The sequence below is a fragment of the Aquarana catesbeiana genome, linkage group LG02 (genome assembly GCF_042186555.1).
Source record: "Aquarana catesbeiana isolate 2022-GZ linkage group LG02, ASM4218655v1, whole genome shotgun sequence".
Lineage (NCBI taxonomy): Eukaryota > Metazoa > Chordata > Amphibia > Anura > Ranidae > Aquarana > Aquarana catesbeiana.
The window spans coordinates 93,447,827-93,460,485 of NC_133325.1; the positions used below are offsets into that span (position 1 = coordinate 93,447,827).

The 12,659-nt window shown below is 40.3% G+C and overlaps 1 protein-coding gene across 7 annotated transcripts in view; it reads right to left on the reverse strand.

Moving 5' to 3' along the window:
* Positions 1–12,659, reverse strand: part of LOC141127058 (uncharacterized) — a 291,214-nt gene that overhangs the window by 257,333 nt on the left and 21,222 nt on the right. For all 7 annotated transcript variants that reach the window (XM_073613212.1, XM_073613215.1, XM_073613214.1 and 4 more), the window contains one exon: positions 58–165. In XM_073613212.1, coding sequence (XP_073469313.1) covers positions 58–165 — 108 coding nt within the window. The remainder of the gene's footprint in view (positions 1–57; positions 166–12,659) is intronic.

Consider the following 12,659-nt stretch of genomic DNA (forward strand, 5'->3'; position numbering starts at 1 on the left):
AGCTAACATGCTTTCCCATTTATTGGTTTTTAGAAGTCTATACAGTATATCTCCTACCAGTTTTTTTCCTCTGTTTATTTCCGATTTCACAGAAGAAATATCAAATTCAGCTGTATTATCTTGTGAGTCTTTCTGTGGTCTTGTAATAACTTCTGGTGAGAAAAGCTGAAATAAATAATTAAAAAAAAGAAACCTTAAATAAATAAAGCAAATCAGAATCAATCATATGTAAGTTCTAGGTACATTTTATTTGCTGTACTTCGCAGATGATTGCTTTTTAGTTTAAGTATTTATATATTTATGTCACACAAGTAATAGCAGAGTTATGAATGGCTATAAATCTTGCTCATAAAAATACTCTCCAAAAATCTGGCCTGCTACTGGTTTACATTCTACCCACAGCTAGGGTCCTGTTCCACCCACTGCTCTTTCTTTTGCCTTGTCAGCTAGTTACTAGGACCAATGGCAGCCAATGATGTGCTTGCCCCTGCAGGAGGCCAGAACTTCCTCCATCCTTACCTGCTCTAGCTCCCACCCTGCCGCTACACTGACTACAGCCATTGTGTAACCAAGCTATGGGCAGACCACTGATAAGAAATCTAATGTAGGAGAGACTCTGATGTAAGGGGGCTCTGATGGACACCCTGATGTAAAAGGGGCTCTGATGGGGATGCTCATGTAAGGGGGGACTCTAATGGGGAGTCTCATGTAAGGGGGAACTTTGATGTTAAGGAGACCATGGTGTAAGAGGGCACTCATAATATGGAGTAAGTGGGGTTCTGATGGGAAACCTGATGTATGAGGAAATTTGTTGTAATTGGGGACTCCTATTATGAAGTAAGTGGGACTCTGATCAGGACCCTCATGAAAGGGACTTTGATGGGCACTCTCATGTAAGGGGGGACCCTAATGTGAGGGGGTACTCCTAATATGCAGTAAGTGGGGCTCTGATAGGGATTCTGGTGTAAGGGGGAATCTGATGTAAGAGGGGACTCCTAATATGGAGTAAGTGGGGCTTTTATGGGGACCCTCATGTAGGGGGGAATCTGATGTGGGGGGAGACTTTGATTTATTTTATCAAAGTTCTTTCTCTTTTGTTCTGAATCATATCATGAGATCCAAATAAAACATGTATTAATTTATTATTCATTCGTTTATAAAATGATTATCTTTGGCTCACAAACATTTGTAAAATACAGTTGCAATAAAAAGTATGCAGACCCTTTTGGAATGATATGGATTTCTGCACAAATTGGTCATAAAATGTGATCTGATCTTCATCTAAGTCAGATCAATAGACAATCACAGTCTGCTTAAACTAATAACACACAAAGAATTAAATGTTACCATTAGGGCTGCAACTAATGATTATTTTCCTAATCGATTAGTTGGCCGATTATTGTTTCGATTAATTGATTATTGGGTTAATAACCTTGAAAAAAAGTGTGGTGTATAATTTAGTTTAATATGTAAAGTTGAAAAAAAATAAATACATTTTATTCTTAAATATCTCTATGCAGTGGTAAATATAAATGACCAACTTTATGGTTAGGGAGCAAACTCTCTAATCCACTATGAGAATAAGACGAGATATACTGTATATACTATTAGAGGAGATATACTTTATATACTATTAGAAGAGATATACTGTATATACTATTAGAGCATATATACTATTAAAGGGTGAATCTGGTAAATATCATCAGACTCAGAGATCATTTTTTTTTATTTAAAAAACAATGTCTTCCTTCAAAAAAAATGTAATTTTAAGAATGTTCGTTCAATTTTCTAATCGTTAGTGGGGTCAAATCAAAGTTCATTTTCAACCACGGTGACGGGAAAATTTAGAAATAATAGAAAACTTCTTGGTGAAAGGAATTTTCAGACAGTGTATGTGGTTTTCGTTCAGAAATTAATGTTAAAAACAAGTTAAAATTTTAAAACAACATTCTTTCATTCAGTGAATGTACAAAGATTTTTCGTCTGAATATTCTCGTCTGAAAATTGACCGTGTGGCCAGCATAAGGCCTGGTACACATCTATGTAGTTTGCTTTTGATCCGTTTCTGCAGTGCTTTTTTGCTGTGCGTTTTGATTTTTGCGCACGTGATTTTGCTGCGATTTGCATTTTTTTTGGACAATTTGTTGTGCAAATTAAAAAACACAAATTGCTGCAAAAACTCATTACATGCTTTTTAGCAGCTTCTCTATTGAAGTATATTGAACCAAAAAAAGTACCGTTTTGCGTTAAAAAAGAAAAAAGTCCCTGACCCTTTCCAAATACACAGCGGCTGAAAAAAGCATAGATGTGAACGTGTCTCATAGGAAACCATGTAAATGAACTAGGGCTGAAACAACTAATCGATTAATCGACAACTAATCGATTATGAAATTAATCGATTACTATTTTCATAATCGATTAATCGGCCAGTAACATAATGGGGTTTAAAAAAACTAAAACGAGCCCTTTATAGTACAAAAAGAGCAAATAATCGCTACTGTAGATGTTACTTTCACAGTTCTACAATAAAAAAATGAACCTCTTACAGTAGTGATTATCAGCTTTTTTTTTTTTTTGTACTATAAAGGGCTAATTTTAGTTTTTTTTAACCCAATTGGCCAAAAAAAATGCAAAAATGTAAATCGCCGCAAAATCACGTGCGCAAAAATCAAAACGCACTGCAGAAACAGATCGAAAGCAAACTGCCTAGGTGAGTAGCGAGCCTTATTCTGGCCACACCGATCAATTTTCAGACGAGAATATTTAGGCGAAAAGTCTTTGTACATTCGCTGAATGAAAGAATGTTGTTTGAAATTTTTACTTGTTTTCAACATTCTGTTTTTAAAATGAATGTAATTTCTGAACGAAAACCACATACACTCTGAAAATTCCTTTGACCAAGAAGTTTTCTATTTCCAAATTTTCCTGTCACTGTGGTTGAAAATGAACGTCGACTTGACCCCACTAACGATTAGAAAATCGAACGAACGTTCTTTAAATGAAATTTTTTTTTTGGAGGAAGACATTTGATCTCTGAGTCTGATAATATTTATCAGATTCACCCTTTAATAGTATATACAGTATATCTCTTCTCTAACAGTTTATACAGTGTATCTCCTCTAATAGTATATACAGTATATCTCTTCTGTCTGTTATTCTCAGAGTGGATTAGATATTTTTCTCCCTAACCATATAGTTGGTTATTTATATTTACCACAGCATAGAGATATTTAAGAACAAATTGCCTTTTTTTTAAACTTTACATATTAACTAAATTATATGCCACTTTTTTTTTTAAGGTTATTAACCGATTAATCGATTAATCGAAACAATAATCGGCCAACTAATCGATTATGAAAATAATCGTTAGTTGCAGCCCTAAAATTAACTGTAGTGCGTTTCTGCAAAAAGCACCAGGTCTAAGACGTTTAGTAACATAATGGGGTTAAAAAAATAAAATTAGCCCTTTAGATAATCACTACTGTAAGGGGTTCATTTTTTTACTGTAGAACTGTGAAAGTAATATTTACAGTAACGATTATTTGCTCTTTTTGTACTATAAAGGGCTCATTTTAGTTTTTTTTTTTAACCCCATTATGTTACTGGCCGATTAATCGATTATGAAAATAGTAATCGATTAATTTAATAATCGATTAGTTGTCGATTAATCGATTAGTTGTTTCAGCCCTAGTTACCATGTTTTTATTGAACACACCATGTAAACATTCACAGTGCAGGTGGAAAAAGTATATGAACCCCTAGACTAATGAGATCTCCAAGAGCTAATTGGAGTGAGGTGTCAGCCAACTGGAGTCCAATCAATGAGATGAGATTGGAGGTGTTGGTTACAGCTAGGGATGAGCTTCGAACATCGCCTGTTCGACCGTTCGTTGAATTGCGAACGTTATGGGCCGTTCCCGCCAAATTTGAGTGGCGCATCACGGCCCATAATTCACTGCGGCATCGCAGTGCATTTCTGGCTGATGATTGGCCAAGCATGCACTATGACCCGCATGCTTGGCCAATCACAGCGCCGTCTGTACAGAGAGCCGTAATTGGCCAAAGCCAGGGTGGCTTTGACGAATTATGGCTCAAGGGGTTTAGTACACACCCCACACTATATAAGGCCGGCTGCGTGATGGCCTTGTGTAGTGTGTTGCAGCGGGAGAGAGATAGACAGAGAGACAGTGTCATTTGATTTAAGTTAGATAGAGTAGGCAGGCGAGTCAGTTAGCTGCACTTACAGTGTATTGTGTATATATATGCATCCCAGGTGTTGTGTGTGTGTGTGCCTCAGCAAACCTACGCTGCATGGCCTCCCTGATCCTGCAAAGCCTGCGGAAGGATCCTCGTATTCGTGGTATCAAGGGGAGGGTTTATTACTGGCTGGCAACCCTCCTTGATCCACATTACAAGGGTAAGGTTGCGGACCTTATCTTGCCGTCGCAGAGGGAACAGAGGATGAAACGTCTTCAGGAGGCCTTGCCGAAAGGTTTGTGCAACGTGTTTCCAGAGCCTGGGAGGTTACAATTTCCTGGTCCTCCTGGACAAAGTGTTGCTGAGGCTTCGGTCAGTCACAGAAGGAGCGGTGGAGAAGATGGCCGTCTGACCGATGCGTTCAGACAATTATTTAGTCCGCAGCCCCAAGGTCTGATCGGTTCCAGCAACCATCGCCAGCGTCTGATTCACATGGTACAGGATTACCTAGGGGCAAGATCAGACTTGGACACCTTTCCCACAGAAAATCCTCTGGGTTACTGGGTCTTGAGGATGGTTCACTGGCCAGAGTTTGCACAGTATGCACAGTATGCAATTGAGCTACTGGCCTGTCCTGCATCCAGCGTTTTTTCGGAACGCACATTAAGTGCTGCTGGCGGCTTTGTAACGATCACAGGGTGCGCCTGTCCACCGAATCGGACGATCGGCTGACCTTCATAAAAATGAATCAGTCTTGGATCTCCGCCCGGCTCAGCCCAGCCCGCCCAAGTGCAGTATCGATCGATCACTGTCACTTACTAAACACATAACAGCAGCGTTCGCAGAGTCAGGCCTGATCCCTGCGATCGCTAACAGTTTTTTTGGTAGCGTTTTGGTGAACTGGCAAGCACTAGCCCCAAGCAGCGTCAGGTTAGCGCCAGTACCGCTAACACCCACGCACGCACCGTACATCTCCCTTAGTGGTATAGTATCTGAACGGATCAATATCTGATCCGATCAGATCTATACTAGCGTCCCCAGCAGTTTAGGGTTCCCAAAAACGCAGTGTTAGCGGGATAAGCCCAGATACCTGCTAGCACCTGCGTTTTGCCCCTCCGCCCGGCCCAGCCCAGCCCACCCAAGTGCAGTATCGATCGATCACTGACACTTACAAAACACTAAACGCATAACTGCAGCGTTCACAGAGTCAGGGCTGATCCCTGCAATCGCTAACAGTTTTTTTTGGTAGCGTTTTGGTGAACTGGCAAGCACCAGCGGCCTAGTACACCCCGGTCGTAGTCAAACCAGCACTGCAGTAACACTTGGTGACGTGGCGAGTCCCATAAGTGCAGTTCAAGCTGGTGAGGTGGCAAGCACAAGTAGTGTCCCGCTGCCACCAAGAAGAAGACAAACACAGGCCCGTCGTGCCCATAATGCCCTTCCTGCTGCATTCGCCAATCCTAATAATTGGGAACCCACCACTTCTGCAGCACCCGTACTTCCCCCATTCACATCCCCAACCAAATGCAGTCGGCTGCATGAGAGGCATTTTCTTTATGTCCTCCCGAGTACCCCTACCCAACGAACCCCCCCAAAAAAGATGTCGTGTCTGCAGCAAGCGCGGATATAGGCGTGACACCCGCTATTATTGTCCCTCCTGTCCTGACAATCCTGGTCTTTGCATTGGTGAATTTTTTTAACGCTACCATACACTAGTTGAGTATTAGTGTAGGGTACAGCATTGCACAGACTAGACACACTTTCACAGGGTCTCCCAAGATGCCATCGCATTTTGAGAGACCCGAACCTGGAACCGGTTACAGTTATAAAAGTTACAGTTACAAAAAAAAGTGTAAAAAAAAAAAAAAAAAACACAAAATATATAAAATAAAAAAAATAGTTGTTGTTTCATTGTTCTCTCTCTCTCTCTCTCTCTCTCTATTGTTCTGCTATTTTTTACTATATTCTATTCTGCAATGTTTTATTGTTATTATGTTTTATCATGTTTGCTTTTCAGGTATGCAATTTTTTATACTTTACCATTTACTGTGTTTTATTGTTAACCATTTTTTTGTCTTCAGGTACGCAATTCAAGACTTTGAGTGGTTATACCAGAATGATGCCTGCAGGTTTAGGCATCATCTTGGTATCATTCTTTTCAGCCAGCGGTTGGCTTTCATGTAAAAGCAATCCTAGTGGCTAATTAGCCTCTAGACTGCTTTTACAAGCAGTGGGAGGGAATGCCCCCCCCACCGTCTTCCGTGTTTTTCTCTGGCTCTCCTGTCTCAACAGGGAACCTGAGAATGCAGCCAGTGATTCAGCCAGCTGACCATAGAGCTGATCAGAAACCAGAGTGGCTCCAAACATCTCTATGGCCTATGAAACCGGAAGCTACGAGCATTTCATGACTTAGATTTCGCCGGATGTAAACAGCACCATTGGGAAATTGGGAAAGCATTTTATCACACCGATCTTGGTGTGGGGAGATGCTTTGAGGTCAGAGGAGAGATCTAGGGTCTAATAGACCCCAATTTTTTCAAAAAAGAGTACCTGTCACTACCTATTGCTATCATAGGGGATAATTCCCTGGGATAACAAAAAAAAAGGTTTAAAAAAAAAAAAAAGAAAGGAACAGTTTAAAAATAAGATAAAATAGCAAAAAAAAAAAAAAAGAAAAAAAAAAAAGCACCCCTGTCCCCCCCTGCTCTCGCGCTAAGGCGAACGCCAGCGTCGGTCTGGCGTTAAATGTAAACCGCAATTGCACCATGCATGTGAGGTATCACCGCGAATGTCAGATCGAGGGTAGTAATTTTAGCAGTAGCCCTCTGTAAATCTAAAGTGGTAACCTGTAAAGGCTTTTAAAGGCTTTTAATAATGTATGTATTTTGTTGCTACTGCACGTTTGTGCGCAATTTTAAAGCATGTCATGTTTGGTATCCATGTACTCGGCCTAAGATCATCTTTTTTATTTCATCAAACATTTTGGCAATATAGTGTGTTTTAGTGCATTAAAATTTAAAAAAGTGTGTTTTTTCCCCCAAAAATGCGTTTGAAAAATCGCTGCGCAAATACTGTGTGAAAAAAAAATGAAACACCCACCATTTTAATCTGTAGGGCATTTGCTTTAAAAATATATATAATGTTTGGGGGTTCAAAGTAATTTTCTTGCAAAAAAAAATAATTTTTTCATGTAAACAAAAAGTGTCAGAAAGGGCTTTGTCTTCAAGTGGTTAGAAGAGTGGGTGGTGTGTGACATAAGCTTCTAAATGTTGTGCATAAAATGCCAGGACAGTTCAAACCCCCCCAAATGACCCCATTTTGGAAAGTAGACACCCCAAGCTATTTGCTGAGAGGCATGTCGAGTCCATGGAATATTTTATATTGTGACACAAGTTGCGGGAAAAAGACAATGTTTTTTTTTTTTGCACAAAGTTGTCACTAAATGATATATTGCTCAAACATGCCATGGGAATATGTGACATTACACCCCAAAATACATTCTGTTGCTTCTCCTGAGTACAGGGATACCACATGTGTGAGACTTTTTGGGAGCCTAGCTGCGCACGGGACCCCGAAAACCAAGCACCGCCTTCAGGCTTTCTAAGGCCGTAAATTTTTGATTTCACTCTTCACTGCCTATCATAGTTTCGGAGGCCATGGAATGCCCAGGTGGCACAAACCCCCCCAAATGACCCTATTTTGGAAAGTAGACACCCCAAGCTATTTGCTGAGAAGTATAGGGAGTATTTTGCAGACCTCACTTTTTGTCACAAAGTTTTGAAAATTGAAAAAAGAAAAAAAAAATGTTTTTTTCTTGTCTTTCTTCATTTTCAAAAATAAATGAGAGCTGCAAAATACTCACCATGCCTCTCAGCAAATAGCTTGGGGTGTCTACTTTCCAAAATGGGGTCATGGGGGGGGGGGGGGGGTTGTGCCACCTGGGCATTCCATGGCCTCCGAAAATGTGATAGGCAGTGAAGAGTGAAATCAAAAATTTACACCCTTAGAAATCCTGAAGGCGGTGATTGGTTTTCGGGGCCCCGTACGCGGTTAGGCTCCCAAAAAGTCCCAAACATGTGGTATCTCCATATTTAGGTGAAGCAGCTAAATGTATTTTGGGGTGCAATTCCACATATGCCCATGGCCTGTGTGAGCAATATATCATTTAGTGACAACTTTGTGCAAAAAAAAAAAAAAAATGTGTCACTTTCCCACAACTTGTGTCAAAATATAAAATATTCCATGGACTCAACATGCCTCTCAGCAAATAGCTTGGGGTGTCTACTTTCCAAAATGGGGTCATTTGAGGGGGGGTGTGCCATCTGGGCATTTTATGGCCTTCAAAACTGTGATAGGTAGTGAGGAGTGAAATCAAAAATTTACGCCCTTAGAAATCCTGAAGGTGGTGATTGGTTTTCGGGGCCCCGTACGCGACTAGGCTCCCAAAAAGTCCCACACATTTGGTATCTCCGTACTCAGGAGAAGCAGCTGAATGTGTTTTGGGGTGCAATTCCACATATGCCCATGGCCTGTGTGAGCAATATATCATTTAGTGACAACTTTTTGTAATTTTTTTTTTGTCATTATTCAATCACTTCGGACAAAAAAAAATAATATTCAATGGGCTCAACATGCCTCTTAGCAATTTCCTTGGGGTGTCTACTTTCCAAAATGGGGTCATTTGGGGGGGGGGGGGTTGTACTGCCCTGCCATTTTAGCACCTCAAGAAATGACATAGGCAGTCATAAACTAAAAGCTGTGTAAATTACAGAAAATGTACCCTAGTTTGTAGGCGCTATAACTTTCGCGCAAACCAATAAATATACGCTTATTGACATTTTTTTTTATCAAAGACATGTGGCCGAATACATTTTGGCCTAAATGTATGACTACAATTTAGTTTATTGGATTGTTTTTATAACAAAAAGTAGAAAATATCATTTTTTTTCAAAATTTTCGGTCTTTTTCCGTTTATAGCGCAAGAAATAAAAACCGCAGAGGTGATCAAATAACATCAAAAGAAAGCTCTATTTGTGGGAAGAAAAGGATGCAAATTTTGTTTGGGTACAGCATTGTATGACCGCGCAATTAGCAGTTAAAGCGACGCAGTGCCAAATTGTAAAAAGTGCTCTGGTCAGGAAGGGGGTAAATCCTTCCGGGGCTGAAGTGGTTAAGCATCATTAAAATCACTGCTCCCAAAAAACCGTCCGTTTTTAAAACTTTTTTTTGCATTGATACATGTCCCCTGGGAATATCATAAGCAATCATCCAAAGATCTAAAAGTTTGGGTCCTTGAATCAATTCCAGAAAAAATGTTCCCGGCAGAACGTTTCAAAAGGCTGTGCCGTCAGGAACAGTATTGGATTTTCATTTTGGATACCATGTCGCCTAGAGGAATGAACGAGGAGATCGAAATCAGCACTGTTATTTAACAAGTGCTGGTGTGATCCCCCCGGTCATGTCTCAGTGGGTCGCTCGGTCACTGGTGACTGGACACCCAGTTTTCTCCACTAAACAGCTCATATTGGGCAAACACAAATTTACCACCGCCCCTTTTTTACCACCCCCTTTTTTTTAACCCCCCGATTTGCCCCACCCCCTTCTCTTTGTATAATATTGTGTTCCCTCTAGAGAGTATTGGGACAGAAAGATGTTTTTGCACATACTCACGTGTATACATGCGTTTGCTGCACATGTTTACAATTGCACGTATGTGGGGACGGAAAGTATTCAGACCCCCTTAAATTTTTCACTCATTGTTATATTGCAGCCATTTGCTAAAATCATTTAAGTTCATTTTTTTTCCTCATTAATGTACACACAGCACCCCATATTGACAGAAAACCACAGAATTGTTGAAATTTTTGCAGATTTATTAAAAAAGAAAAACTGAAATATCACATGGTCCTAAGTATTCAGATCCTTTGCTGTGACACTCATATTTAACTCAGGTGCTGTCCATTTCTTCTGATCATCCTTGAGATGGTTCTACACCTTCATTTGAGTCCAGCTGTGTTTGATTATACTGATTGGACTTGATTAGGAAAGCCACACACCTGTCTATATAAGACCTTACAGCTCACAGTGCATGTCAGAGCAAATGAGAATCATGAGGACAAAGGAACTGCCTGAAGAGCTCAGAGACAGAATTGTGGCAAGGCACAGATCTGGCCAAGGTTACAAAAAATTTTCTGCTGCACTTAAGGTTCCTAAGAGCATAGTGGCCTCCATAATCCTTAAATGGAGGACATTTGGGACGACCAGAACCCTTCCTAGAGCTGGCCGTCCGGCCAAACTGAGCTATCGGGGGAGAAGAGCCTTGGTGAGAGAGGTAAAGAAGAACCCAAAGATCACTGTGGCTGAGCTCCAGAGATGCAGTCAGGAGATGGGAGAAAGTTGTAGAAAGTCAACCATCACTGCAGCCCTTTATGGCAGAGTGGCCCGACGGAAGCCTCTCCTCAGTGCAAGACACGTGAAAGCCTGCATGGAGTTTGCTAAAAAATACCTGAAGGACTCAAAGATGGTGAGAAATAAGATTCTCTGGTCTGATGAGATCAAGATAGAACTTTTTTGGCCTTAATTCTAAGCGGTATGTGTAGAGAAAACCAGGCGCTGCTCATCACCTGTCCAATACAGTGCCAACAGTGAAGCATGGTGGTGGCAGCATCATGCTGTGGGGGTGTTTTTCAGCTGCAGGGACAGGATGACTGGTTGCAGTCGAGGGAAAAATGCAGCCAAGTACAGGGATATCCTGGACAAAAACCTTCTCCAGAGTGCTCAGGACCTCAGACTGGGCCGAAGGTTTACCTTCCAATAAGACAATGACCCTAAGCACACAGTTCAAATAACGAAGGAGTGGCTTCACAACAACTCCGTGACTGTTCTTGAATGGCCCAGCCAGAGCCCTGACTTAAACCCAATTTAGCATCTCTGGAGAGACCTAAAAATGGGATGTCCACCAACGTTTACCATCCAACCTGACAGAACTGGAGAGGATCTGCAAGGAGGAATGGCAGAGGATCCCCAAATCCAGGTGTGAAAAACTTGTTGTATCTTTCCCAAAAAGACTCATGACTGTATTAAATCAAAAGGGTGCTTCTACTAAATACTGAGCAAAGGGTCTGAATACTTAGGACCATGTCATATTTCAATTTTTCTTTTATAATAAATCTGCAAAAATGTCAACAATTCTGTTTTTCTGTCAATATGGGGTGCTGTGTGTACATTAATGAGGAAAAAATGAACTTAAATGATTTTAGCAAATGGCTGCAATATAACAAAGAGTGAAAATTTTAAGGGGGTCTGAATACTGTATGTGGGTATGTATATGCATGAGTGGTTATCGTATTGTGTATATGTATGATTATATGTGTGCACACATATGTACCCAGTAGGTATCACCATCATTATCCATTAACCATTTATTATCTGAAGATTTGATTTATCCCTTTGAGATGTATTTTTGGTCATGATATAACTTATAACCTTAATATTATATCTAGCATAGTCCTTTCCTTCCTCCATTTTCACCATTTTATTAACTCATTATAATTTATAATAATTGATTGATTACCAATTGCTAATAATTTCATAATAATTTTCTTAATTCATTTTTTAGTTAATTTATTCAAAATGTATTAATTTTAAATCTAAGGTATATTTATACATTTATATTTATTTATTTAATCAATTAATTATTTGATCGATTTCTTCAAACGTCATAAAATTATCATCATCCACTATTAATCAGCATGCTTTTTACTCATATTTACATTCCCTTCGGTCTACAACCGTCTACCTCTTTAAATCTGTCTATTTGATTGACGGGCCGGCCAGCCCATCAGATCTCCCTGTTTCTATTTCCTCTGTATTTAAGACTGCCAGGTTTGCCAGCCAATCAATGGTCTGATGAAGAAGCTGTAGCTTCGAAATGCATTACTATTCCTTGCCACTGCGAATAATCACATTTCCTGTTCCTGTGAAGTCACGACCAGCTGCTCTTCGCTTCCTGCTTCCTGGTTCCCAGCATTCTCTGGATCCCTGTAGGATCACACCAGTGCCAGAAGGGAAAACAGGAACCTAAATAGGACGTTTATGAAACTCCAGGACTGGCGATTTTCACCACATACTGAACTCATCTGTTTTAACCTATGAGTTACTACTTGCTTTTATTAAATATATGATGTATACCGCACTCAGTCTGGCGCCCCTCTATTCCCATCGTTAATGCACTTTAGTATGGGCGTTAGACTCACGTTAATGGGCTTTAGAATAGGCGTTAGACTGGCAAAAATGCACTTTAGTATAAGAGTTAGACTTATGTTAATGTGGGAGATTCCTCCATCCACACAGTTTAGCATACATGGAGAAATCTGTTGCATTTTTTCCATCTAACCATAGAAAATCTGCAGATAATCTATAGGTGTATGGCCAGCTTAAGCCTTACTAGCTCAGCCGGTCCC